General features: G+C 43.1%; 2 protein-coding genes across 5 annotated transcripts in view; one reads left to right on the top strand and one right to left on the bottom strand.

The window, feature by feature from the left end:
* Positions 1-954: 954 nt before the first annotated feature.
* NSA2 (NSA2 ribosome biogenesis factor) lies at positions 955-7,264 on the bottom strand. The gene is made up of 6 exons (XM_014594598.3): positions 7,144-7,264; positions 6,834-7,021; positions 5,281-5,431; positions 4,562-4,741; positions 3,036-3,228; positions 955-1,247 (listed from the first exon to the last, which is right to left on the bottom strand). Exons 1-6 carry the CDS (start codon positions 7,144-7,146, stop codon positions 1,180-1,182), a joined length of 783 nt encoding a protein of 260 aa, XP_014450084.2. The 5' UTR covers positions 7,147-7,264; the 3' UTR covers positions 955-1,179.
* Positions 7,265-7,468: 204 nt separating this feature from the next.
* Positions 7,469-23,229, top strand: part of GFM2 (GTP dependent ribosome recycling factor mitochondrial 2) — a 28,143-nt gene continuing 12,382 nt past the window's right edge. Inside the window, exons 1-10 of one of the 4 annotated variants that reach the window (XM_014594589.3) lie at positions 7,469-7,571; positions 9,915-10,006; positions 10,773-10,860; positions 11,146-11,191; positions 11,860-11,957; positions 15,924-16,049; positions 17,107-17,195; positions 19,372-19,460; positions 19,763-19,823; positions 19,941-20,126. In XM_014594589.3, coding sequence (XP_014450075.1) covers positions 9,944-10,006; positions 10,773-10,860; positions 11,146-11,191; positions 11,860-11,957; positions 15,924-16,049; positions 17,107-17,195; positions 19,372-19,460; positions 19,763-19,823; positions 19,941-20,126 — 846 coding nt within the window. In that variant the 5' untranslated portion in view covers positions 7,469-7,571; positions 9,915-9,943. Of the gene's footprint in view, positions 7,572-7,596; positions 7,927-7,970; positions 8,786-9,914; positions 10,007-10,772; positions 10,861-11,145; positions 11,192-11,859; positions 11,958-15,923; positions 16,050-17,106; positions 17,196-19,371; positions 19,461-19,762; positions 19,824-19,940; positions 20,127-23,229 lie in introns of those variants that run through there. The other 3 variants (XM_006275340.4, XM_059725096.1, XM_014594580.3) reach the window with 3 other exon arrangements.

Here is a 23,229-nt window from a genome sequence, read left to right as displayed (position 1 = left end):
TGAAGAGGGATAATACTCTAGCTATAATTCTGACCTGATCCATGTGAGAATAGATTGCACTCCTTTCCTTCTCCAGAATACCCACGGAATATGGCATGTACTACCCTGCTGATTTTGAGTTTCACCTTAACTGAGTTTATTGGAGAAGTGGTAACATGCTCCCTGTGCATGCTGTAGTTCTTCCACAAACCATTATCCACAGTTGCCTAGCTATCATTGGTACTTCATCTGGACTCTTCCTGAAAACTGTAGTCTGTTTTCTTCCCTTAAAGATCCTTTTAGCTTAGTACATGAACCTGTTGGATGTGGTATGTGGATAACTGTCTGCTAGGGCTGTGCAAAATTTCGGCAGCCATTTCATTTTGGAGGTGTTTCGGTGCCTGAAATACCAAATCTGAAACGAAAAGGAAGGCTCCGAAACTAAACGAAACCATCCAAAACATTTTGGGAATGTTTCGGAGGCACCCCCTGGGAAGAGTCCACTGCAGCCCTCCTTTTAAAGTACTGGGGGGGCTGGGGCCGAGCAGCCATGGGGGTTTCTCTTGCAGCTCCTCCTGCCCAGAGAGGCAGGCACAGCCAAAGGAGCCGTGGGAGAATCTGCAGCTGCCCAGCCGTGCCTGCTTCTCCCCAGCCGAGCTGAAATTTTGAATCGGTGCTGAAACAGCGCTGAGACTCTGAAACTGTATCGGCCGAATTGAAATGGAACAGCGATCCAAAACACTGAAACGAATCACTGGCTTCCAACACAGCCAAATCCAAAATGAAACAGGGCCGTTTTGCACAGCCCTACTGTCTGCCCCTTATTTCCCAGTGGCAAGATCACCACTCAGATTTCAATTATTTTCCAGATTACACTTGCAATTCTCAAGTCACCTATTGGAGAAAAAACAATTACCAGTTTCAGTTAATTACAGAAACCTGAAAAAATAAATTTAGAACAAACTGACAACCCAAAACAGAAAAACTGAGAATTTATTTTGGCATTGGTCAATGAACCCATCATCATCATCAAGCTTTCATAGTTGTTTCACAGTTTCAAAAACTTAGGTTGTTTAGCATCCTCTCTCTTCATGGGTTCAATGAATTCCTGTTCATTTAGAAGCTCTAAAGCTTTTTCAGATAGTCCTACCTACACCTTTACAAGAGTCCGGGTACAGTATTTATTGTCTGAAATGCCACTCAGACAAGCAGAAGTGCATTGATGCATCCGTCATTCTCTGGGTTGTTGGTTACTTGTGCATATTTCCCTAAAGAAGGGGACAAAAAGGGGATTGGGAGTGAAGTTAAATCACATTGTTTTCCAATAGCTTCTGTTTTCCAACAGAAAATTATACACCACGAAATGTGGTAAGTTAACTCAGCCTTGTTTTATAAGTTAGGAAAGTTAGGATTTTCATACGCACAGTGTATAAGCCAGGGCTGGGCTTGGCTGGTGCAGCCCATCCCCTGTGAGCAGTGATGCCTGAGCCGCACCAGCTGAGCCCCGAGCTCAGCCCTATCTGCTGTGAGTGGCATGGCTGAGCACCAAGCCCAGCCTCATCCCCTGCAAGTGTCACTGGGCTTAGTGCTTGGCAGTGCTGCTCGCAGCAGACAGGGCTGGGCTTGGCATTCAGGCCTGGTGATTGTTGCAGGGGATGGGGCTGCACCAACTGGCCCTAGCAGGCAGCATGTTCCCAGCTGAGCACTGAGCTTAGCCCCATTCTCTGTGAGTGGTACCAGGCTCGGCACTTAGCTGGGGATGTGCTGCTCACAGGGGCTGGGGCTGGGCTTGGCTGGCACAGCCCCATCCCCTAGGGCTGAGCAGCATTGCTCATATCTCCTGCGAGCAGTGCTGCCAAGCCTGATGCTGCTCAAAGTGAACAAGGCTGGGCTCAGGACTCAGCGGTGCCACTTCCAGGGGATGGGGCCAGGCTCAGTGCTTGGCTTGTGTGTTGCTCATAGGGGATGGGGCAATGCCTGGGCTGTGCTAGCTGAGCACAGAGCCTGGTGCCACTTGCAGGGGAAGGTGGTACAGTGTATAAGTTGAGGTTACATTCTCAGAGGCCAAAATTGGGCTGCAAACCCAATTTATACACCTATAAATACAGTATGTTTGAGCATCTTAATCTGTCAAAATCCTCTCTACAAACATTTCATTCTAGTCTAAGACTTTCCCAGCTGGTGTGCTGTCACAAATTAACAGGTGTACCACAGAATTTTGCCATGGCAATGAGCTACAATAAGCGCAGAAGTGTGGGGCTGGGGAATGCCTTAACAGGTGTGTTACAGAAAAAGTGTTAATGTAAGTGTGCCTTGGGCTGGAAAAGGTTGAGAAACACTGGGCTAAGAGACTCCTGCTGTAAGACACTATTTATGCTAAAACTGCTGTTTGATTGTGTTAGGCATTGATCTTCAAATTATATTTTTCTAGTTTACTTAGCTGCACCCATCCAAATTCTAGAACAGTAATTAGACCCTTGGAACACCTATTTTAATCTCACTGAAAAAACAGGATCTTCTCTTACCTACCAGTTCTGCCTCATTTATAACAACTTCATAAGCTACTGCAGTCATATAAAGACTTGTGCAAAGCCTCAGCTTTATCCGCTTTGAGTTAGTTGTACTGATTTCAGTGGAACTCGTGTCAAATTATTCACATGCTTAGCTGTAGAAATGAGACTGTCAATGTCACACAGCTAAGGAAGCAACCCAGAACTTAGGTCCAAGAAAGAAAGATTTTAAATATTTTACATAAAAAGTACAATTAAATATGCATTTACTGCATTGCTAACATTGAAGCCATAAGCTTTAAGTGCCAATTTATTTAAGACTAATGTGCTTATAAGACAAATTTCAGAATCGATACTTATTAGAAATGTACATCTATGATTGTTGTTCTTTTGCAGTTGCCAAAGGGTATTTGATGATAGCTGGGGAAGCGGCCTGCTTTTGGGCCTCTCAATCAAAGATGGCAAGCTTTTTCCTTGCCCTTTATTCTTCTTAAGATTCAAGACCATTTATACAATGTAGCTGATCACTACTGGCTGGATACTTACCCCAGATAACTTTGCCACCTTGTGTCACAAGACCAAGCTCACTCACATTCACCTCTATGACTGTACCTTTGGTAATTACACCCAAAGTTGTGTACAGAGGAGAAGAGGGATTTTTCTTTACACCAAGGATAGGCAGGCAAAAGGTAGCTTTAAGTTCAGGATGAGTTACGTGAGCCTTCTTGAAACGTAAACCCTGCAACAAACAAACATTACAGTGGTTTAGTGCCACACAAAATTCTTAAAGCCGTTGCTAAAAAGTTAAGATCCAGTCAAATCACATTTATTTCCCTAACCTTTTCTATTTCCAGGTATTACTGAAAAACAGTGAAATGAGCTGTAAACTAAAACTAAAAGTCACCTATTTTAAGATACCAGATTTGTTAAATTGTGATAAAATAATCCGATACAAATTCTTGGGGGTGATATAAATGCATCACTTCAGATGTCAGCTTATCTCCTTTTAAATTGGCATAGAGAGAAAGCAAAAAGTATTCTGCAGGCTGGAAAGAACCTCACCAGGTCATCTAGTCCAGCCCCCTACTCATGGCAGGATCATCCCTGGCTAAACCATCCCACTCAAGTACCTGTCCAGTCTGCTTTTGATAATTTCCAGGGATGGAGATTCCACTACTTCTCTAGGTAGCCTGTTCCAGTACTTAACCACCCTCCCAGTCAAAGAGTTCCTCCTAATCTCCAACCTAAATTTCCTCTGCTTGTAGCCCACCAGTTCCCTGACCTTGTTAAAGTCTGCTTTTCTGAAGTGCAGTGTCCTCATTCTGTTGATCATCTTATGATCTTGAACTCAGTCATTTTGTGGTCACTATCACCCAAGTTACCTTCCATCCTTACACACTCTCAACCAGTTACTTCTGGTTTTGTGAGCAGCAAGTTGAGACAAGCTTCTCCCTAATTATACAGCATGTCCGAAGATGTCAGAGCTCTTTAGAAGGTATTTAGCTCTTTAGGCAGGTATTTTTAACCCCATTTTATACCTAGTGGGAGGTGGGGAATGACCTGCCTTAAAAGTACCCAAGCAGGCCAGTGGCAGAACTAGGAAGAGAGACCAGGTGGACCATCTCTTAAAATCAGCCACATATATAGAGACAAATGGCCTCCTTTTAACATTCTCAAGCATCTCCTCACATAGCAGATTTCAAAGCTTCTTTCTTAACCTTCCTCTAGCTTCATACATTGCCAGGTAAGAGTTTAGAATACAGATTCTCAGACAGTGTCACAAAATCCACACAATGTTTTCACTGTGAGGTATGCACACATGATTCACAAGATAAACCTTGAGATTTCAAATAAGAATTCATTGCATTAAAAACATTAAAGATGAGAAAAAGCTTTTATGATCAGCATTTATCAGAGGAAGGGAGAATGTAGATTGCCACAAACAATAACAGAAATGAGCCTGATATAGGACAGTTTTAGCTGTAGCTCTGAATTATCACAGAAGAGAAAGGGAAGTCTTAATAGCAATAAATAACATAGTGATTCAACTTATACACCTATAAGTAACTTACCATTGGTCGAATAAATCGTTCATATTTAGGAGGTTTTCGAGTAAAGCCATCCCCAACAAAGCAGACTTTGGTAACCATCCTCTTCCAGGCCTTTTTTTTTCTCTTTCCTGTTCGGATCACTTTCAGAACTTCTGTTTCTCCCTGAGCACGAACTTTTGGCACAGGAACCTCCCATTTCCCCTACAAGAGATACCATGGTACCATTAGAGTTTTAGTGTTGGTAAGTGACAGAGGAGACACGAACACAATAAAATAAAGTTCTACTGAAAGGAAATTACAATCTCTCCCCTTTGTACATCTAAGTTGTACCAACTCCTAATACATAATACTTGTGTGTGTCATAGGAACAACTTTTGGAAATCCTTCTGACAAAACTACAGTTGGTATGGACAATATGTTCACAAGTCTAAATCAGCTGAATCTGATCAGTAAGCCAGTTTGATTTGCTGTTTCTTTTGTCTTTTGTTCTTTAAAAAAACCCAAACATATTGCCTTAATAAAATGTAGAAAAGTAAGTGCTATCTAACACACTACTTATGAAAGCTAGTTACTGCATATGCTCATTTGCTATTTTCCAGACTTAAACATCTCTTAGCAATTTAAAAGTTGATATTAGATTTGCATAAGTGTTTAGATGTTGCTCACAGAGCGGAAAGAAACTGAGAATTAATACTAGAAAAAGCAAGAGCTGTTATCTAAGTGTCAGTATAATTACTTACGGCTTTCTCTTTTCGTTTCTGTTTGATCATATTAGAAAGGACTTTAGCCCGGGATTGGCCCTCTCTGTCCAGGAGGTATGCTGGCATAGCTCCTTCAGGGGTCTTCTCATCATTCTTTTGTTTGGTGTTTCTCTTTTCATGCATCTTAATGCTAGAAGGAAAATCAAGCAACTTTCAGAAAACATTGTCAAGGGATGCAGAGATACTTTTAAGGAGAAGCACACTATAAAACCACTGTCCTTTATATGTTAAACTATGTACTCAGAAATTGATTTCAGGGATTTAAAATGTGATTTATGTGGATAAACTTGTTCTGCTAAAAAGCATGTATAATTAAGGATTAGTCTTAAACAATATTTGTATTTAAATTTGTTGATCTCATTTTGTTCAACCCCAGTTCTGAAGAATAACTTAATTCATAGCACAAAGCCAGCAAACGTTTACTTAAACGGACTGACTTCTTTATCAATAAATGTGCAGAAGACATGGAGACTCAGTTTCTAGGCATTATGAAGTAGTTCCTAGTGGTCTTAAAGGCAGTCTGTATTGCGTAATAGACTCCTGTTTGTTCCTCAAGGTTTCCCCTCGATCTTCACTTGTCTACTTTGCTCTTCATCCCCAATTCTACGTTTTGCAGGAACACTAACAGTCAACCTGCAGGTTGAACCCAACTTCTGTTCTTAGATGTGGAGATAGTGGTTAGGATTTGGTGCCAAATTGAAGCCAGAGCGAGCTTGTTTTGAAAAAGCAAATAAAAGACAGAGGAGTGTTCTTTACACAAAGAACAGGACAGTAACCAGTTACTCCAGCAGAAACAGCAAAACTGACTGTACTTGAGGTGTGCTATGAAATGGCCCCAGAAAATAAAACCCCTCAATCTTATTTCCTCAATTGTGTTTAAGAAGCTAACAAAAGTTGTTTTAAGACTAGCACCATACCTTCTTAAGAGCCAAATAATGTAACTGCATGAAAGGTTGGCTGTTTCTTACTCTATTCAAAGTACAGTGCTGTGCTTTTTCCTGTTACATATGAACTGCCATGTACTGGGTCATACCATAGGTCCAGCTTGTCTAGTAGCCTGCACCATGCAGTGATGTTAGACTTGAGGGCCTAGGCCCATATTCCCTGGCATATCAAATAGACCCGTATCGCACAGAGGAGAGGGCGGATGATGAAGAGTGTAATTTGGGTCTGACCAGGGTTCCCCCACATTCATCTCTCATTCGCGGCCTCCAGCACGCAAGGGTTGTTAACCTATTCTACAAGGCAGCATCTGAACAGCTAGGCAAGCTATGGGAAAGGCCCTTAGGCAGATTCCCCGCTGCCTCTGTACTATCATTACTACTGTCTCTTAGAAGCAGGCCCGGGGCTTGTTACACCAAGCACGTCCAGTGCCTGGCATCCTGCTGCAGGCTTGGGGCAGGTGGGATTCAGCCCTGCCTCCACCCCAAGACAAGCAGGTGTTTTACTCCTGGGTTTTCAGCCCCGGGGCAGGCAGGGGCAGGCAGCTCGCGGGGGTGTGTGTGTGTGGGGGGGGGGGGGGTGTTACACACGTCTTTTTCATCTGGATCTTCTCGGCGTGGCGCTGCTTGTGGTAGAGTTTGGCTTTCAGCCCGATCAGCTTCTTGGCCTTCCTGGAGCGCTCGTGGGCCTCGCGGCCCTCCCGCTTCCTGCGCCGCTCATGGTGGTCGAGGCGGTAGCCGTAGCGCTTGCGGTGCAGCTCGATGTGCTCGTTCTGCGGCTGCAGGACACAGGCGACAGGTCAGTGGCCGCGACCAGGGTCCGCTCCGCTCCCTGCCCCGCACCCACACCCTTCCCCGCTCCGCGAGCCGCCCCGGCCCTCGCGCTCGCGCTCGCGCTCACCATGGTGGCGGCGGCGGGGACAGCCCGCGCTCAGGTCTCGGCCGCGGGCAGTCCAGACCCGCACGCGGAAAGAAAAGGCCGCTCCAGCCACGAAACGGCTCCGGGTAGAGCTACTTCCGGCACGGCGGTTCTACCCTTCGGAAGCAGCCACCGTCGCCTCTGCTTCCGGCCTTTTTGTCCTCCTGGGGGTGGGAGCGGAAGGGGTGGCGGGGGAAGGATAACGGGAGGAAGCCGGGACCGGAGCTCGCGGCCGGCCCTGTTGCAGCAGCCGGAACCCAAGGGCTGCGGGGATGGGGCTGCCCGGAAGGGAGAGAAGGACGCGCGGAGGAAGCGGAAGTGGTGGGGCGGTAGAGGCAGGTCGTTTCCGTTTCCGCCTGTGGCTGCGCGGGCGCAGCTCCTTGCTGCACGAGGGGGCGCGCGGCTCCGCGGTGGGTTCCCCGGGCGGGGGGGCGCCCAGGTCTGGGCCTGGGGCTCCCCGCAGCCACCTCCCTCCCTCGCGGCCCGGGCTGGGCTCCCCTGCAGCTTATCCCCGGCGCCCGCTCCATTGGCAGAGCCCCCGCCGCTGCGCTGCGCTGGGCCCCGCTGGAGCCTGGGGCCGGGCTGGGCATCGCCCTCGCGGCGGGTGCAGGTCCCACTCGAAATGGGGAGGCGGGACACGGAGCGGAGCCGAGTGGGAGGACGTGGGTTCGGGGCTCCTCGCCCTGCTTCTGTCCGTCCGGCAGCAGCAGGTGGCACAGCTCCACCCCGCGGGGCAGGCGGCGGCGGCGGCGCAGGGCTCCCGAGGTGACACTTGGGTGGAGCCGGCATGGGGAGGGGGTGCAGGATGGCTGGGTAGCTTTAACAACTGTGGGAGCCTGAGGGAAACATATTGCTCTGATTGCTGGTTAATGGAGAGAAAGTGGGACTCGTGCCACATGGCTTCTTGTTTTCTGGCTGAAACTGCTAGTGACAGTCTCAGATTGGCAAATGCTTGTCTTTAAGTTGTTTCTTAACTGACTGCTGTCCAGTTAATCAGGAACAGATTAGGTTTCTTTACCAGTTGTTGAATTATTGAACATGCCACAGAGTCAGATGGCAGGGTCCTTGAAAACTTGATGGTGTTGTATTACTACTGTGAAATCGTGCTTTCTCCTCACAGCTAGAGGTGCTATAATATAGTTTTTTTTATCTTAGCTCTGAGTTCCAGGACTTTCAGATAATTGGCACCTAAACATGGCCTGTTTTGCTCAGCTTAGTCCTTTCCTCTTTGCAAAATGGGTATTGATATATTTTTTTTCTTTGATAAGTATGTGCTGGATGTTTGTGAGGTGTGGTAGTTATAACACCTTGTCTTGTTTTTGGTTTCTGATAAATTATGGTCAGATCCTGCTAATCTGGTGGGAAGCGGGATGGCGTTAGGCCTAGCTTGCATAGTGCAGTTCTGCCAGCAGAGCTTTGAGAGTGCGCACACACAAAGTCCTCTGCAGCAACACAACCATCTGAACAAGGAAAGCTTCTGCCATTGCTGAGCAGGCAGTGGAAGGCATGTGAAAATGCACCTGCACTTTCAGCTGGTCACTGTGGTCCCTTTTGCAGCTGGTGCATTCCCAGAGCGCACTTCCTCCTCCTCAGCTGCTGTGGAGGAGCTGTCCAAGGCATGCAGGTGTGCATGTTGTCTGGTGGCTTGTCAGTACAGGCTATAGCAGGAGCGGGCAGTTATTTTGGGTGAAGGGCTGCTTACCGAATTTTGGCAAGCTGTCGAGGGCTGCGTTTTCCTCTCTGGTGCTAGGCAGGGGCTTCTGGTTGGGGGTGTGGTGGGGCTGGGCAGGCCTTGCTGCTGGGTCCTGCCACTGGCTTTCCCTGGGTCTTACTGCCCCTGGCTCCTGTCATCTTTGACAGGCAGCCAGGAGCAAATAAATACTACTTTTCTAAATTTTTTAGGGGCCTTGCGGGCCAGATAGAATGGCCTGGCAGGCTGGATCTGCCCCCCGGGCCATATTTTGCCCACCCCTGGGCTATAGTATTCTGCCAGAACTGCTGCCAGAGATAGCTGAGGCTGCGTACACATGTTCAGATGATCTAAGAGAATTTTTCCTTGTTTGTTTTCCTGGTTAAAAACCCCCCAGAAACTTAATTGGAGATGCCTGAACAGACATTTGAATGCTGAGCCCTTGAAAAGCAGAGAGCTTGCAGTGATGACTGTGCAGCCAAAGGATCCCTGTGTGTGCATCTTGGCATGCTCTTCTGGCTCCCCTAGTTTGCCTGGGAACAGATGGCAGTAAGGCAGCCCTGATTGGCTGACCTGGACTGCTCAGGATCAGCCTTTGTGTCCCTGCAGCACAGAGTGGGGGTTGTGAAGGAGGGGTATGTTCTGCTCTGTGCTCTGCTGGAGCAGTGGAGTCCAGCCTGAGAACCATGCTGTCTCTGGGAGGAGGAAAGGAGCAAAGCACCCATGGATGCTGAAGGACTATTGTGGCTTTTCTCAGAGGGGAATGTATACAGACATTTGCTATCCCAGGGAAAACTATTCTGGGAGTGATTTAACTCAGATTGCTCTCAGGTTTTTCTTCTGGAGTGCCATTTTTGCACAGGGGGGAAAAATCTTGAACATCTGTACACCCATGGCTTCTACTGGGAGAGTAGCAACTCTCATAGTAAAAACTGAATATTTGTATATGCCTGTGTAGGTGTAGCCTTAGATTATTTAGTATTATGATTTACTTGAATAGAAGTAGTAAAGATGCTTAATTTGGATGGTCAGCCTTTTATATACAGTTTGTTTGTATTGGCAGGTTGTGGCTGTAGATGGTAGAACACAATAATGTTCAGTGTCATGAGGAAATTGCCAGTAAATGTTCTGACAGCTTCAAGTTGGTGCAATGGGGTAAGACTTTTCCCAAATTTTTATATAGATACTCCATATTTTTCTTTAGCGAAAAATAGTTGCGTTTCCTTGTGTATATCATCTCAATAAAATAATACAGTAAAATCTCCGTTATCCAACATGAGTGGGGAATGCTGGGTGCTGGTAATATAAAAATGCTGGTTATCTAAAAATACTGGAGCCAGAGTGGGGGGGTCTTGCTCATGGCAGCGCAGGGGTTGTGGATGGCAGTGGGGGAGAGGTGGGCATTAGCACATGGCTTACATGCAACGGTGGCACAGGGTGGTGGATGGCGGTGGCACGGCAGCAGCGTGGGGTCGTTGCACGTGGAGGTGATGCAGAGTGGTAGATGGCGACACAGTGCAAGTTAATACAGTATGCCAGCTAGTAGAATGCCAGAAAACAGGGATTTTACTGTAGTTTTCATTAACTTTTTTTGGTACCTGTAAATCCAGTGAGATCCTATGTCCTGTGTTGTCTTATTTTTATTAGACTACAAATCTTACTAGATTTGGATATTGTGGGGGTGGGCTTCTTGACACCAGGAATTTGTAATGGTGAAATGCCTGAAAACAGCAGACATCAGGTTTCAGAATTATCTCACACAGGTATAATTGTATTATTCACCTGTGTTTCCCCAGATACCAGTAATATTCATATTTGGGAGAAAAATGAAGGAAAAATCCTTAATTGGAGACAAAATATTTCTGCAAACTAATTACTTAGAGCTGTAATTGTTTCTCTCTTTCTGTCTTTCTCTTTCCAGTATGTACATTGCAGGAGAACAAGGGTGATGGTTATAAAAGGACTAAAAGCACAAGCATGCAGTCAAAAAAATTACTGTTCTCTGCCAGGTATTTGATTTTAAATTATTTTTGGGTTCTCTGTAACATCTTACAGAATGATACTGAGAATGCTGGGCAGTTATCCTCTATTCTTTTAGTTCGCTTTCCCCTTTTGCTCCTAAATTGCATCTTTTTCAAAGAGCGTCCATCTGCTACTTTTCTTAAACAGTCCATTAAAAGTGAGGAATGCTCCTTTCAGAGGTCTTCTTTTTAACAAATAAAATTTCACTCATACAGTGAAAATTTGTTTCAACAAACCTTGTTCTTTTTTTCTTGTTCTTATTTGTAAAACAGAAGATGTCAAATCTCTGCGTTCGATCATCACACCACATATATCTAAGTAAGTAACTCCTTTCTGTATTATAATTTCTGCGTGTTAGAAATAAAGGTTGTGACACTTAAGCAAAAGCCCCGTAGGCTATGATAGTGATGGCTGCTTAAATTCAGGTATGTTTTAAATTGTAGGTGATAGAATATATGTTCATTAAAGAATTGCTAAGGATAGATGTAAGGAGGTAGGAGACAACAGTTGATATTAAAGTAGTTTCAGGCTGATGGAATTGGAGTTCTTCCTTTGACTTCCTCCTCTGCCTGAGATTGAACCCTTAATGAGAAGGTTAATGTATGTATTTTGACATTCATTGTAGTTTTTGACATGGTAGTTGGTTTTTGTAAAAGGCAAATGACATTAATTCTATATCTTTATTTTGCTGCTGGTACCAGAGTGTGATATTCAAATGGTATGAGTAATATAAATGTATGTTTCTTGTTCTTTGATCCTTTTAGTACTTGGTATGCTTATTCGTCAAACCGTCACAGGACATGTTTGAAGAAAGCCCACGGCTTGAATTCTAAACCATTTTAACTTCAAAATTTCACAAGTGCACACGCTATATCACGTGTGCAACAATGCAATGGTATCTTCTGATGTGTTGAAATTACTTGCCTTATTAGAATGATAATATTGCTGTATAAGAATGTCTGGCTTGTTTGGGTTTTTTTGTGCAGAATCCGGAACATTGGCATCATGGCACATATTGATGCTGGGAAAACTACAACCACAGAGAGAATGCTGTATTATTCTGGATACACAAGAGCATTGGGAGGTTAGAATTACTTTTTAAATTTACAGGAAAACTTCATTAATTTGAAATGCAGGGGGCAAAAATACTGACTTGGAAATAAACAGGTTCAAAATAAACATACCAATGGTAATTTGCATGTATGTAAATTACTGTGGCTACATACAGACATAGTTCACCCATGTGTGGACCTTACTGACTGATAAGAACAAAGTGAGGAGTTATCCCAGTGACAAATGAAGGAGATTTCATGGTATGTAGCACAAGGAGTTCCTAATGCAGAACAGTAGCAATGATCTAATGGCCATAAGTGCAGAACTGTCCTACTAACTCCACCTGACACCACCCAACCCCAGTCCCACTATGCCCCCTATAGACCTGCCATTCCCAATCCCATGAACCCGCCCCTAATCCCACAAACTCCTGATCCTGGCCCTGATCCTGCATGTAGCTGGAGTTGACTGCCCTTATCTCCTACCCCTGCAGATTCCCCTGTGCTGTGGCACTTACTGTCCTGACCTCTGGCTCTTCACTTTGCTCCCACCTCCTTGGGCACTCCCAGCCTGCAGGGATTCCCTTGAGATAGAAAATTAGGGTTGGAAAGGATCTCAGAGGTCATCTAGTCCAACCCCTTGCTCAAAGCAGGACCATCCCCAACTAGATCATCCCAGCCAAGGTTTTGCCTAGCCAGGTCTTAAAAACCTCTAAGAGTGGTGATTCCACAACCTCTCTGGGTAACCTGTTCCAGTGTTTTACTACTTTCCTAGTGAGAGAGTTTTTCCTAATATCTAACCTAAACCCCCCCCTTGTTGCAACTTGAGACCATTGCTCCTTGTTCTGCCATCTGCCACCACTGAGAGCACTCTAGCTCCATCCTCTTTGGAACCGTCCTTCAGGTAGTTGAAGGCTGCTATTAAACCCGCCCTCAGTCTTCTCTTCTTCAGACTCCATAAGCCCAGTTCCCTTAGCCTAGTGGTTCCCAGTCTTGGGGTCACAACGATAAAAAATGTGGTCAGACAGTGTCAACTGATTATGATGAATACACTTCCTGTTTATAAATATATACATGGCAATTTTTCATCCACGCACAACAGTTGCAACTCCAACGCAAAGCACTTGTACCTTACAGGAAACTGACGTAAAATCAGTATGATTTTACTGTCTGAAATAAATTTTACATGATGGAGAACTCTAACATGGATGCTTTTCTCTGAAAAGTTTCTGCTTCAAGCTCTAGAAGTAAAACTAATGACAAGGATGAGAATGAGAAATGAAAGAATTGCAAGACATGAAAGAAATCTGATTAATCCTTCCTTGTTGATCTTGTCTGTATCGTTTTGGGGTCACAAAAAATTTCCAATGTTTAAATGGGCTCATGCTGAGGAAAAGCTTGGGAAGCCTTGCTTAGCCTCTCCGCAGAAGTCATGTGCACTAGCCCCTTAACCATTTTTGTTGTCCTCCACTGGACACTCTCCAGTTTGTCCACATCCTTTCTGTAGTGGGGACCCAAAACTGGACACAGTACTCCAGATGTGGCTTTATCAGTGCTGAATAGAGGGAAATAATCCCTTCCCTTGATCTGGCAACGCTCCTACTAATGCAGCCCACTATGTTGTTAGCTTTCTTCACAACAAGGGCACCATATGTTGGCTCATATTCATCTTAATTGTCCACTGTAATCCCGAGGCCCATTGTATACTCTCCGCAGAAGCAGGTCTTTGTGCATGGCTGGCCCAGCTGCTCCCACTCTCAAACTGCAAGGCAGTGGGGTTGCAGCCCCTGCCTTCCATCTGGCCATTGCCTGCCAGGCTTTTATTGCAATGTGTGCTCTGCAGGAACCACATCATGGTTCATAGCCTGGAAAAACTGCAGTTTGGTGTGATTGGGGGCACCCCAAGTTATGGGGTATTGTGAGATCCCTTCAAGGGTGCTCCTGTATGCCATGCAGTACTAAGAGATTAGGCATGCTAACCTTACAGATGATTCACAAGATAAATCCAGAGATTTCAAATCGAAATTTGTAGCATCAAAAATATTGTGGCCTGTTGTGATCTTTCTGAGTTCTTTGCAACCAAAGAATTGCTCTAATATTTTTCCATACTCAAAAAATGAGTGAAAGCTTAGAACTGGAAATTTCTGAGGGGTGTCTTGTCAAATGACTTTGAAAATCACTGATATAGGTAAAATTCTAAGGTAGTGAGAACTCTTACAGATTCTCAGGTTAATTCTTCAACAATTTTATAACCCAATTACCTTTTAATTCCTAATAAAGTGTGTGTATTGTTTATGGAATGTTCTAAGAAAATTCTATCAAGTTAGGTGAAATTCCCCACTCTTGTTCAGTCTCCTTTATGCCATGTGAAGCTATATTTTGTATAGTTTCCTGATTCTAGGCATAGCTGTTCCCCAGGGAAGCTGTGGTAACTTAGAGCAGCGTTTCCCAACCTTTTCCATCCACGGCACGTGCACATGGCCGTTTCAATCCCATGGCACACTGGCTGGACACAGCTCAAAATCATATGAGCTTCCCCTTCTGTAGTCTATTACAGGTACTTCACAGTCATCTTCTTCAATATTATAATAATGAAGTGCCCATAAATGTTTAAAAACAGGTATTTCTAGGATCTAAATACCAGTACACTATTGCTTGAAATAGTGGTGTTTCTATAGTGAGAGTAACAGTAATATTGTTAAAAACAGGCTTAATTCATATAAAAAAATGGAAAGGAATATGCAGCCTGCTTACTATAACAACTGTTCACACAGGTAGTCATTTTCTTAAAGTGTTCACTGTCCATAATTTGGTTTTGCCTTGAGTTTTGAGTTTTACAGATAACAGTGATACGTAAAGAACAGTGTTGTTGGAGGGTATCCAGGTTGTAGCCATACTGGTCTAGAGGCAAAAGCAGTCAGGGCTTGTGGTAGAGGTGATACTTTTATTAGACCAACAATATTTTTGCAAAAAAAAAAATCTTTAATTGCAAGCTTTCGGGCACAAGCACCCTTCATCAGGCATTGGAGAAAAGATTGTAAAAGTTTTCCTGAGTAGAAATGAAAGTTCATATTTCATAGGATTTCATATTTCATATTGTTCATTTCATAGTGTTGTTGGAAGCACTTGGCTGTGATTTACTTTCTTGACTTTACTCAAAATTAATCAAATATTTCACAAAAAATACCACAAGAATTTGAAAATTAGGATACTTCGTTCTTTGCCATATTTGTGTCGGCTTGTGTTCTGCATAGGGTCCACTGGCTAATTAAATATTTGCAGGTGTTTAGTGCGGAAAAACAAAGTAAAAAAATTATCTGGCAGCAAGAGAATACATAAGCTTTTTTAATGTTGAAATTATGGGCCCCACCTGGTGGGCAGTTTTTATTAGCACATTATAGAAACAAATCCAAATGGAAACAGGAAGGACTGAAGAAACACTGTGACAATAGATGCTAGCCCTAGCTGTGAAATAAATCTCTTTGGCTTGAAGCTGATGCAGATGGTTCTATGCTACCACCTTCCCAGCCTCGGTATAGGCAGTGCTTTGGAAGAAAGGGGTTTGACTGATATTCTGTTGTGCTTTGGTGATTTTTACAGTTGGCCAACTCAGCTTAAACAGTTCTTAGGATTGCTTTAAATTGCATAGCACATCAAATCAGCAACTAGCTGGCTACAGGACTGGGAAGTGAAGGTAACAGAATGGCACCTTTCCAACCAAAAAAAGTGGAGTGGAAGACAGTTCTGTCATACCTGGGGATTCAGCTCCTCCTCCAGAATATTTGTTTTCCAAGAAAGAAATTCAGTTCAGCTGGCATTTACCAGTAGCATTATCATTCCATTCCTTGGATAAGAAGGTTTCTTGGCTTTGAAGTATACTGACTAGATGGGGTATAGGAGAAAACATCATTGTATTTACCTCGTTTCAAGGCAGGTATTTTATAAAGCTAAAGTTATGTGACTGAACTGAAATGATGCATATATCCATGCTGTTTTAGATGTTGATGATGGGGACACAGTGACAGATTTCATGGCACAAGAGCGAGAACGTGGCATAACCATTCAATCTGCTGCAGTTACTTTTGAGTGGAAGGACTGCAGAATCAATCTGATTGACACACCAGGTACTATGTTTTGAATATGATCTATTAGGCTTTGATGGTGGGGAGGAACAGATGGATTAAGCGTGTTGCATAGGAACACCATGAGACTCCCACGTAGTATGGAAAGGGTCTGAGAGTTGACAGGTTGGGTTTATCATTCAAACCTTTTATAGGAGGAATAGCATCCTAGCCCCACTAAGTAGACAGGCAAGTTGGTGGCACCCTAAAGAGTAGCACAAGGTGTAGTTCCAACATCTGCTAACTAGGGCTAAAAGGATTTCAGGTCTTCAGTCTTCTCCTGGCCCTTGTAATAGTCAGAATTTTAGCTTTTTTCCCCCTACTGGGTCTTGCCTTGTATTGTTGAGACTGGCTCTTTCCCACATTGGTCTGTTTAACTTTGAGTCTCTGGGGACCCAGCTTAAACCTATTTACTAGTGGGCCTGCAGAGATACCAGTTAGACAATATGTATCCCGCTGTAGAAGTATAATTTTTGAAAGGGAGGATTTTCTTATCTTCTCCATTTGGCTTGTTGCTGACATGAAAATACAGTTTTCTAAACTCACTCCCTCATTCTACATGGTCTGTGGTCACTTTACCAAAGTTTAACAATTCATTTACACTTAGGTCTTTGTGTTTGCACTTGTCTTGGGGAGGAGTTAGTCTGAGGACTTAACAATACATAAACAAGATTGCTGATAGTAATTAGCATACTTGATCTGAAACTACAGGCGCACCTAGGCATCTCAGACAAAGTATATTAGCAGTCTGTTTGAGTGGTTAGGCTTCAGACTCTCTTGCAGACCTTGCTAATTTGTTCTTAACCTTTTTCAACAGCAGTGGCATGGAATATAAATCTTTGTGGGATCATGAGAGAGCCAAGCTGAGGCCAGTTGTTGCAGTGCCAAGCCAGTCCAGACTGAGCTCTTTGCCTTTGTCTGAGCTAGCTATTTTAAAGTTAACTCTGATACCTTTGTGCTAGACATACTTTGTATATGTACCCAGATGGATATATTTTATAAACTTGAAGTGTTGCCATTCTAACTTGCTACGTTTGCTGGTTTGTCTGCAATTCTGCAGGTCACGTGGACTTTACAGTGGAAGTTGAACGTTGCCTGAGAGTGCTGGATGGTGCTGTGGCTGTCTTTGATGCTTCAGCTGGTGTGGAGGTAAAAATGACTGACTTTCAGTGACAACTTTACTCCACATGATAACTTGACATTGTTGGTTTCAGGGAAATATAAGTTTAATTTCAACATCTGATTTCATTTAGAAATTGTTTTGTTTTCTTTGGTAATGAGAGTTTTCTTGGCCTTGATGATAGAGGCAAAAATAAGTGGTGTTCCCATTGGTGTTCTATAACAAATAGAGATTGAAAGACTTTCTGGCTAGCTCCACCTGTGGGAAGTGATAAGTAACTGTTAATTTCTCATTTTATCTAATTTTATTGTAGAGAATTACTGTGATACTCAGTGTTGTTTTCCTTGCTGGATTGTGCTGGCTGCAGAAAACATGGGGATGGGCCTGAATTTGATTTTTGTCTTGAGGTGGTGCTTAGGCATTGTGTAACCACAGTGCAGAAAAGATACTGTAAAACAGGATGCTCTGCGATACATGGTTCTATCCCTGGGAGAGAATGAGAGAACAAACAACTCCTGAAAGATTTTAGTCACAATCCTTAATGTGTTATTGGAAAGGAGTAAGATGTCATGATCATAAGCATGGTATTAAAAATCTACTTACTATGAAAAGGAAAACCTCTAGGGGTTAAAAAAAACTTCATCTATTTTTACATACACGATTCCTCTTCTGCCACACTTTGGTAAGAGATGGTATTTTATATATTTTATATAGATGTACTTAATGCTACTGTTATGTCAGTCCAGTTACAGTAAATATCTCTTGGCTATGTATAGTCATCATAATGCTTACTTTTTTGTGCTCTTTGAAGTACTATCAGAAGTCTGCGTACTGTGTGTCTGCATGAGCACACAGACACTTTTATTCCTTTTGGAGCCCATGTTGTTTAGGGCCTTGTTACACATTGCACACTGAGCTGCTCAAACGTTGATTGGTGTTAGTGTTATCTCGAGTTTGGAGCAATCACACCTTGAGGCTAAAAATCTTCTCTGACTCGCCCCTACCTGTACAGCTGTGTCTTGCCATTAGAGGTCTGGTGAGCAGGGGTCTGACTAGGAGCTGCTGCTCTGAGTTACCACTACTGGGCTGGTGAGCCAGGACAGGCTTCTATACCTGCTCCAGTTGGGGTTAAGTGAGAGCTGAGTTGGGAGGGCACATGAAGCTGGCAGACAAAGTTAATGGAATGGGGATGAATAATAAAATAGGAGGTAGAAAGGAAATGGGAGTAGGAAAAGGGTGGTGAAATGTAGTCCGCCAGCCACTGAAAGATAAAATAAAAAGGTAAGAAAAAATTAAAAAGAAATAGAGGAAGTAAATTAAAGGAGGTCTCATGTTTTAATAAATAGGGATTTAGGTATGAGGATTGCTGTTCTTGCTTCCTGGGATGACTGGGGGGTGAGAGTAGTGAGTGAAGGTGGTTTTGCAGGAATTACTACCCATGCAGTGGGAAGGAAGCCCCAGCTCATGGGGATCTGATCTGGCCCCCTATCTTGCACCCCCCCGCTCCCGGACCCATCCATGCCCTGCAACCTGGCTAGCTGGCATGTGCTCTGCAGCCTGTTTGCACAGGGTTGCACCCCTGGGGGTGGGAAGGGGAGTTGGCTTGGGGCTGGAACTGCCCCCTGGGCAGTAGAGCTCAGGGGTTAGAAAGTTTGTCCACAGAATAGGAGGGTGGGGAAGGATATGCTGCATCCTGAGATGCTAGAGGGCTGCAACTTGAATGGTTCATCCTTGGGGAGTGGCCACACATTAATGGAATGTGAGCTGCATAACACACATCAGAGATAAACCTGTTCTGGAGTGGCATAACTTTAAGCCACCTAAGGTATGCTTAAAACTAGTTTCAGGTGTTAATATGTGGACAGTCCAGAGGTTAAGGGCATCAAGACCTGCCTAAAATTAATGTGCAACAAGGTCCTAAATTTCCTCCATTTTTCCACTTACTTTAACTCTTTCCTAGGTTGAGGATTAGAGGATGAAGCAGTTAAGAGACTGGTTGGGACAAAGCTCCTTTGGGAGTCCATTTTTGCTTCCTTTAATAGATCAAGAGGATATAGCTGTCCCTTCCTTTGCTTGTTGTACTCTTGCTTGCTTGCTGCAAGGATAGAGAGTATTAGAAAAAGTAAGGCGTTTGATCTCCTACATTGGCGTATGCTATCTTTCAGATGTCTAGACAAGTGTGTTGATACACTTCTTTGCTTTTAGGCACAGACTTTGACTGTGTGGAGACAAGCAGACAAGCACTGTATACCACGGATTTGTTTTTTAAACAAGATGGACAAAAATGAAGCAGAGTATGTGGACAATCATTTCTATTTTTAGAAGCGACTAAAAGCATGTTGTGCGGGAGGCTGTGAAAGAATCACTCTAATTTATAATTGAAGCTGCACATTTCCTAATTAGAGCTAAAAATACCAAACTTGTGGTTAGGTAGTAAAATATCTAGTACTAGATGTGCATCCACCTTTTGCGTGCATGCCCAAAATGCATTTTCTTGCAACTGTGAGAGTAGTTTTGCAGCAAGTAAATGGCAGACTCATTTGTTATATACCATTACAATTGTATAACTTTTTCAACTTCTGTTGTTTTAATATAGTTTTGCCTATGCTATAGAGAGCATCAAACAAAAATTGAAGACAAAACCTCTGCTTTTGCAGGTAAAATAATTATTTTGTGATGACCAAATCTGAAACATGTTTGATACCTTAATGTGGGAGGTGGGTTTTATCTTCATACTTGCATTTCCTAATGGAGCAACATTGTTTTATCCACAGTTGCCAATTGGAGAAGCCAAAACTTTCAAGGGATTGATTGATCTAGTGACCAAGGAACAAATTATTTGGAAACCCACTTCTAGTTCTGATGATGGAAAAGTTTTTGAACAAAAACCTCTGACAGAAACTGATGATCCTGTACTTTTAAAGGAAGCAAAAGATGCAAGAAATGCCTTAATAGAACAAGTAAAGTTTTAAAGTAAATATGTAATGTAAATATTTTAACATTCTTCACTTTTATACTGTTTTCTTTCCATCGCGGGATGTTGAGGCATTTGTAGAGGCATTTAGTAAATTAAGGAAAACTTGCTTAATTGTAAGCAGAATTGGACTTATTAGTCTCACTGCACTTGAGACAAAGCACAGAGTGATTAAGTATTTTAGCCAGATGAATACAGAAAGTTCATAGCAGACATGAAAATACAGGTTCTGCTCTCTTAACCCATGGTTCTTTATTTTAGGTGCAAGTGTATGTTTCTCTTGCTCAGATTACAACTTTTGAGGAGGTGTTTTTGCAGTTATAAACATATTGATTGATTTCTGCATGATGGCTTAAAAGTAGATTTACTATAATTGGTTTGGTTTAGAGGACTGAAATACTAAACAGTGTTACATGTAAAAAGGACAGAGTATTTTTGAGTGGGCTTTTTAAAAGGGCTGTTCTGAATTCACATTATAATGTTGAACACTCCGGGATAGCTTGCATAAATTGTAATGTGGGGATTAGCTTTCCCTGTAGGGTTTTACTGCATTTTAGTGAGATTTGTTCTCTCAAAAAACAATAATTTATTTTTTGTTTACATTCAGTTATTTGTAAGAATAGTCGTAACAAGTACTGAATAGAGAAAGTGAGCATGGCTGTATAATTTTGTAACTTCCAGTATATGTTATTCAGGTTAAAATTATGGTGGTTGACTGTTTTGGGTATAAGTTGCCCTACTGGGTTTATCAAGGGAGATTCTTCCACCCAGCCATGAGTAGAATGTCACAGCTGGTTGGGTGGATTAAAGAGGACTTCCAGCTTTCTCTAAACCAGTGATTCTCAGATGGGGTGCCATGAGATCCCTCCTCAGGAGTGCCACAGCACCTGGCCCCTGCACAAGTAGGTGCTTCCCCCTGCCTGCCTCAGTCCCATGGACAAAGGCACCTGTGGATTCCATCCTTGAACAGCCCTTGTGCTGGCCACTCTGACTGGTAGCGCTGTGCCATGGACAGGTGGATGGAGAGCCATGTTTTTCAGCCTGACTTATCCCCCTGGTCTTCTCATCTTCCGAGGGCCAGTGATGGGGCTGTAGAGGCAGGTAATTCTGAGCCCTGGCATTTGAGTCCCTAGAGGAGCAGCTGCAGTGTCAGGGATTGTGCTTGCCCCCTGAGATACAGACTAGGAGTGGGGAGAGGGGCTACAGCCTGGTGTTCTGTTGCCCCCCGCCCCCCAGCAGCCCCCGCACAACCACCAGGGGCTTAAGCCACCATGACACTCTGGGAGCAAATGTGCACGGGGCCAGGCAGAGACAGAGCACCTGAAGGGGTGACGTATTGTATTACATTTTATATTATAGTCTAATATAGTGATACAATTAAAAACACATTCATTAATAACATAGAGTTTCTAATATACATATATTTGTTTTTAAAATATGGTGCTGCTAAATTTTGAAAACTTGTGGGGCAGAGTCTTGAGACTAAAAAGGTTGAGAACCACTGCTCTAAGATGTCAGATATGGGAGACAATGGAAGACTGTCATGGTTATGGTGTCACAGAGAACTGGGAGAGCAATTCCATATTTCTCCTAAAATTGCATGGGAAAATAATAGAATCTCTTCGTTCCTGAGATTTGCTTGCCTGCAGGATGGGGAATTATAATGCATAACTCAAGTTCACTTCTAGCAGAAGGCAACACATGGTGGGATCTTTGTGTGAGTCATTTTGATCTTGTCAGATAAAAGCATTGTATAAATGTAGAGCATGTAATTTTATTTAATCATCCTTCCTAGCAGCTGAATAGGACTTGATTGTTTGGGAAAACAAAGTTCTCTTCATGAAGTGCTGTATATTTTATTACTTTCAGTCCTCTAGTGCTTTCTTTGAGTCAAAGCGATCAGTCAGCACTGCTCTAACATTTATTAAATGGACAACATATCTTATAAAATGTAATGTTTTCCCTTTCGTTTAATTAAAAGAAATAAATGCATTGTTCTTAATATGTAGTCAATTAGATTTCTTTTTCCAAATATATAATACTTGGTTTAGCTGACCAGGTGCTTTTATAGCCGCTAGAGAGAGGGAACAGTATAATAGCATAGTGCTTTACAGCAGTGTTTCTCAATTTTTTCAAAGACATGACATCTTTCCACAATTTTTTTTTTTTCAATGTAGCAGTACCTTCAGCACCTCTGTTGGTGCTGCCTCAGTTTACCTCAGTTGTTTCTGACCAGATTGGTGCTGCCTTCAGGTAAAACTGCCTCTCATACTTGCTGCACAGTCAACTGGGAAAGGGCTATGGCATGTGCATGCCTTCCTCCTCGCATTCGCGTCCCCACCGGCCTTACACTTCTTCCAGAACTAGAGCCTTGTGGGTGGAACTGTCCTGCATGTTTCTGTTTCCAGGAGGAATTGGTGTGGAGAGGTGGACTGGGATGGACTATACCCATCTTGCTTTAGGGTTATTAGAGAGCCCTAATTTAGCAGGAGTGCATGTGCACCTCAGTCCTGCACAAGGGGCAGTTTTATCTGGCTGCTGCCTCAACATCCCAGCTGAGAACCCCTGTTTTACAGCAGTGTTGAGGATTTCCTCTCCAAGCAGTGTACCAAGAACCTAGGTAGCTGTGCTCAAGAATTGAAGAGGAATTGAAAATCTTGTTCTACTTAATGTGTTGCTGGGTAGAATGTACCTAATGGGCCACCTGAGCATTTTTGGATTCAGTGCATTTCTTTTGTTTTTCAGTTCAGAGGCTTTTTCCCCCAAGGAAAGCAAATTGCTTTGGTTTTTGCTTTAGAGAATGCTGAAATATTTATTCATTTATAAACTACTAGGTTTTGTAATACAAGAAGGAAACATTCATTTTAAAATGTTTAATGATCACCATTATTTAAGTTATTTTTTTCAGTAGTTAACAGTTGTGATATGTGCATTAATCTTGTTAAATTTGTGAATGTTATTGTGTAAATGATAAATATATTATTCAAGGGGATTCAAAATGTGACGAATTCTCTAAACTCTAATGTCCACAGAGGCTTTGTTTCTATCCCATGTAATTATCAGGTCCAGATAACAAGCATTGCCGGATT

This window comes from Alligator mississippiensis, chromosome 3, assembly GCF_030867095.1.
Source record: "Alligator mississippiensis isolate rAllMis1 chromosome 3, rAllMis1, whole genome shotgun sequence".
Lineage (NCBI taxonomy): Eukaryota > Metazoa > Chordata > Crocodylia > Alligatoridae > Alligator > Alligator mississippiensis.
Note: the sequence above shows the minus strand (reverse complement) of the source record. Positions and strands in the feature narration are given on the sequence as shown.